This window comes from Primulina eburnea, chromosome 13 (assembly GCF_022965805.1).
Source record: "Primulina eburnea isolate SZY01 chromosome 13, ASM2296580v1, whole genome shotgun sequence".
Lineage (NCBI taxonomy): Eukaryota > Viridiplantae > Streptophyta > Magnoliopsida > Lamiales > Gesneriaceae > Primulina > Primulina eburnea.
The window spans coordinates 25068487-25073687 of record NC_133113.1 but is presented as its reverse complement, the minus strand read 5'-3'; the positions used below and the strand labels follow the sequence as shown (position 1 = coordinate 25073687).

Sequence of the window (5201 nt, the reverse complement as noted above, 5' to 3'; positions counted from 1 at the left end):
GTAAAACCACATGCAAGGTAAACAAAATTTCACTATAATATGTTATGGTGTACAATCACCCATTTGGTCGTCCCGTACATCTCTCACAGGTTAGATCTCAATGGTCTCCGCCTCCACTGAACCACTTATTTTCGGTTGTTCGTATCGATTGGTAAAATATTTAAATATTATTGATATCCGTTGATATTAAAGAGAGATCCTTTTCGTTATGGTATTGAAGCAATAAAATATGGACAATATTTTGTACCAAATGCCTATTAATTAATAAAATATGATCATTTTAATTTTCAAAATTGATTATTTTAAAGGAAATTATATAGTTCATATTTATTTTATTCAGGTTCATTTCATTTTCCCACTCGGAACTATGATCATTGCCCACTAGACCTTCTTGAACCATTAAGTTATCTTATCCAAATATTCACACTGCTTAGTGAACCCATTGCAATATGTTAAATTAAATTATAAATAATATCACTTTTTTAACCAAATAATATTGAGTATACATTACCACTATAACTATAATATCATAATCAAATTTATAATTACAAAATTAAATAAGACACAAAAAAAAAATTATTGGAAAGTACCCACAGTTCAGCATCAATCTTCTATTGGGCTCTTCAATCTTTGTTAATGAAGTAAATCATGGCAAAAACTTGTGTGAGACGGTCTCACAGGTCGTATTTGTGATACGGATCTCTTATTTGAGTAACTCATGAAAATGTATTACTTTTTATGTTAAGTGTATTACTTTTTATTGTGAATATGGGTAGGGTTGACCCATATCACAGATTAAGATCCGTGAGACGGTACTCACTCAAAAATCATAGATGAACCATTCCTTTTTATCCCAATGTTGTCACAAGGAAATAGTATGTCAATTATGCATTGATATTTTAATCCAAGAAGTGAAAGAGTTTATGCCCTTTGGATGTGAACAACCAAATAAAATACAAAACTTACTTGTGTGGTCAAAACAAAAATGGAGGAACCCTGTAATAATTTTCCAGAAAAGGTCATTTCCATAGGTGCCAAAAATCTCCAAGCGCCATCTCCATGGTTATAACCTTTGATACCTGGAGCTCTTATAGTTAGGAATAGACTGGAAAGAACTTTCCCTCTTCCGGCCACTACCACGAAACGACAAACATCCATCCCCCTTCCTGAATCTGCCTTGATCCCAACAATTTGGCTCCTCCCTCGAAATCCCTGGTCCATTCCGATCATCCCTCCTACCTCTTTCTCGGAAACCAGTAGACCAGTCGTTTGACTGAGAATATCCACAATTACCCCAGTTCCTGAATTCTTGATCATTAGAATTTCCGGCACCCCGATGTTCCCGTCCTTCTTGTTGTCCAGCCACACCTTGACTAGAAGGCTTGGCATTATCAGGCCACGCAGGCCAACCTGAAGAATCATTCCCACTTCTCCATCCATTATCTTTCAAGGAATCGGTAATTTTATCTTGGCCTTGTTCCCAAGGATCATGATACTGCTTCCATCCCCGTAATGTATCTTTGAAACTGGGAGAGTTGTGTAAATGATCCTTTTCCCAAGGGTTATTAGTACATTGGTTTGTATCATTTGGTGATTGAGCATATTCAACCTCTTCATCTATGGTTTCCAATTTGTCAACCGTGTGGGATTTATCTGGATTAAAATAAAGGGTCTCGATATCTGTCATCAGTTTAGGATCCAAAAATGGGTTCCAATCAATTTCATCAATGAACATATCAGGGTCGGGTAAAGGGTTAACACAGGGTAAGCCATTGATCATCGTCCAGTATCGTTGTTTCGCGTTATGGAATGCTTCTTTTCCAGCAGAATCATCCCAATTTAGTACGGTAGGATAACAGTAAATGTACTTTTTGGAAGCCGAAATCTTATACCATGGAATCTTCAAGGAATTACAATAATCAACTTCCCATGACGGCACCCGGTTACCTTCAATACCTTCAAGATAATGATGCAACAAACATCAGAATCCATATGTTACAAGGAAAACCAGATACAATATAGTAACTGTAGTAGAAAGTGAGAAACCAAATAAAAAACAAAATAGTTAATGGAAAGTTTTATCAAAATATGCACCGGCAAGGAAATAACTTCAGGCATTTTTTTTGTTATCGTGGCAGCCAATGAGTCAAATAATAGTCAGTTGGTTTCCCGGGAAATCGCTTTTGAATTCAAGTCACACAAGGGGGGCGTGTTTGTTAAAAAATAATAAATAGTTATTGGTTTATAGGGTATTTGCCCCTTTGAAGATCAGCCCTCTAAAATCCGTATCAAAGTCCAAAGAGCAGAGGAAATTTGAACATGCCACTAATAATTTATTTGATGTGAGTTTCCAAACTTCATTAAACTAATAAAATTGTCTAGGAACTGAATGTTATTCCAGGAAAAAGTGGAAAAATAAGTACGTGATAGCAATACATGGGAAAATAGATGTTCTTAATTGCAAAACTATGAAGACAATTTGAGAATAAAAAACTGAAGAAAAGAGGATCAAACTAATATAGTAGAAATATGGTAAAAGTAAAAAGATTAGTGTAAAATAACGCCTTAGCATATTCAAACAAGCCTCCATTCAATCCTCGTACTTTACCATTTCTTTCTTAAGCACTTCGTCATATTGACTCTTGAAAACAGAACCAGAAGTTTCAAGGTTTATGCAGGCGAAGCGTTCGTGCAAACTACTACTCAGTGGAATTTAAATATGTCTAAATCAACATAAATTATTAATAGAACATCATAACTTCAAGGGAACCAACTCACAGCTACTCTGCAATTCCATTTTTGTACTTAAAAGAAGGAAAAATCAAATCACGATAGTTCATAAACTCAACCAAGTCAATTGTCAGTAAGATTTGGCTACAAGTTAATAAAATTACAGCTTACCTCTTGCAGTAACAAAATCAGAGTAACAGAACGTTAGTTTTAAAAAATTTCGAAGCTGAATATCCTCTCCAAACATATTTTATATTTGTAGGATACAGACACCAAAAAAAAGATAGAACTGGAAATAAATATCGCTCAAACAAGTTGACCTCATAGAGCATATCCAGCAAGCCTACCACCTCAGTCAGATAAAATCATTTTTCTCATCATGTCAGAAGCAGCTTAATTATAATGATGCCATCAGCTTCCAAAATATCAAATGGCGATATCAGGTGATAATACAGGAATCAAGAAACAACTGTGCTATCTAATGGCAACTAAACAATACAGAAAAGATAAGAACTCAAATCCTCGACGAAAATACGCTGCTGGGGATTAATATACTTACGTGAATCCAAGCAATTTCTAAAGCTTGAACGAATGGAAGGAACAAATTTATAAAAAAAAATGTTCAAAAGATCGAAAGCTAAAGGATAAAATGGTTGAGCCCAAACACAATATTTAATCTCAAACTAAAAAAACAGGTATTACAAGTGCAAATTAGGGAATTTTTCGAAAAGCCCAAAAAAATTACTTAGATAAGGAAAAAAAAAGTAAATTAACCACCATCAAATGATAAAAATTGAATGAATAAAATATTTTGGTTCAAATGCAATCTTGAATCTCAAAATAATTAAAAAGATAATGCAAATCACACAATACAATTAAGAAAATTTGGAAACCCAAAAAAAAATTGTTTTTTTCCATGCCAACCCAAAAAAATAAAGAAATAAATAAATTTACCCAGATGAGAAATAAAACAGTAAATAAACAACCATCAAGTGATAAAAAGTTGGATTGGATGAATAAAATGTTTGAGACCAAAAAAACAATCTTGAATCTCAAAACAAACAAACAGATACAGCAAATCACATAATACTAATACGGAATTCAAGACACCCAAAAATACACTTAGATAAGAGATAAAACAATAAAAACACGACCATCACTCTGAATCTTAGCCGAAATCCTTCGTTCAAATCCTAAATTTCCCACTTCAAAAGAAGAAACATAAATCCAAGAAAACCCAGAGACCGACTTATACTTTCTTCAAATTATGTTCAAAATTCGATCCATATTCGCAATCCCGAATGCACAAAGGAAAATTTTTAACACAGAGTATATACTTGACAAAAAAAAAGTAAAAAAAATAATAATAATACACGAGTGAAGCATGATAACAGTCATATTAACAAGAAGATAAATAAATACCAAAAGAATTTGATTGGGTGTCGTAGGATCTTGAAGAAGACGGTGCGTGTTCTTCGTACTGGCCGTATCTGCTGCTCTTCTTCCTGGGCAGATATCTCCGATTCCATTTGCCCATTCTTAGAACAGCAAAGGACAAAGGCAATCTCGAAATGGGGTTGAATGCCCGATTACGTACTTAAAATAGTGCTAACCCAAGGTTTCCTGGGCTGAGATTCGGGACCTCGTCCAGTGGTCGAGGCACGTGTACTATTTGTAAAAGTTTAAAAGACATATCCGAGGCTAGAAGATGTTATTTTTACTTGACTCAGAATATTTTTTTTATAATGTATTTTAAATATATTTGATGAATTTATTTTTTTAAAAAAAAATTGTCCAAAATTATTTTACAAATTTTTTTTTAGAAATTGGGAGAGTTAAGCCGAATGAAAATAAAAACTTGCAATATATTTTGTTTTTAACAAGTTATGCTGGATATTTATGAAATTTTAAAACATGGTCACAAAACTTTTTATAAAAAATTAATTGGTTAATATGTCTTCGCCTCAAACTTTATTTAAAAATACATATGCATGACACTTCACTCGACCAACAAAATGATTAACACCATGAAGAATAAAATACGACATCTTGGACCTTGGTAACATGAATATATCAAATAGAAAATGAATCATTTTTTGTATTTTACATCCTAGATATAATCTCATCTTCTTCAAGGTGTCTCTCAATATCACTATGGCTATTAAAACTCGCACTTAGGTTACCAAATGATTCACCTTGAGCTACAAAATGATTAACACAACGAAAAATAAAACACGACAACCCTGGTAATATGAACGTATCTTGTAGAAAATTAAACATTTCTTGTCTTTTGCACTCTAGACATAACCTCACCTTCTCCAAGGTGCCTCTCAACAATACTATAGTTGTTGTAACTCAGCACTTAGGTTACCAAATGATTCACCATGACCAACATTTGGAAGCAAATAATAGTTTCGAGCTTGCACTACAAAAAAAATTCAACTTAGTTCATTAAACAAATATAATATATC

General features: G+C 33.3%; 1 protein-coding gene across 1 annotated transcript; it reads right to left on the bottom strand.

Annotated features, from left to right (window-relative positions):
* Positions 1–830: 830 nt before the first annotated feature.
* Positions 831–4416, bottom strand: LOC140810891 (uncharacterized). Its single transcript, XM_073168796.1, has 2 exons — positions 4153–4416; positions 831–1956 (listed from the first exon to the last, which is right to left on the bottom strand). The coding sequence occupies exons 1-2, from the start codon at positions 4265–4267 to the stop codon at positions 1064–1066; spliced, it is 1008 nt and encodes a 335-aa protein (XP_073024897.1). The 5' UTR covers positions 4268–4416; the 3' UTR covers positions 831–1063.
* Positions 4417–5201: the final 785 nt, after the last annotated feature.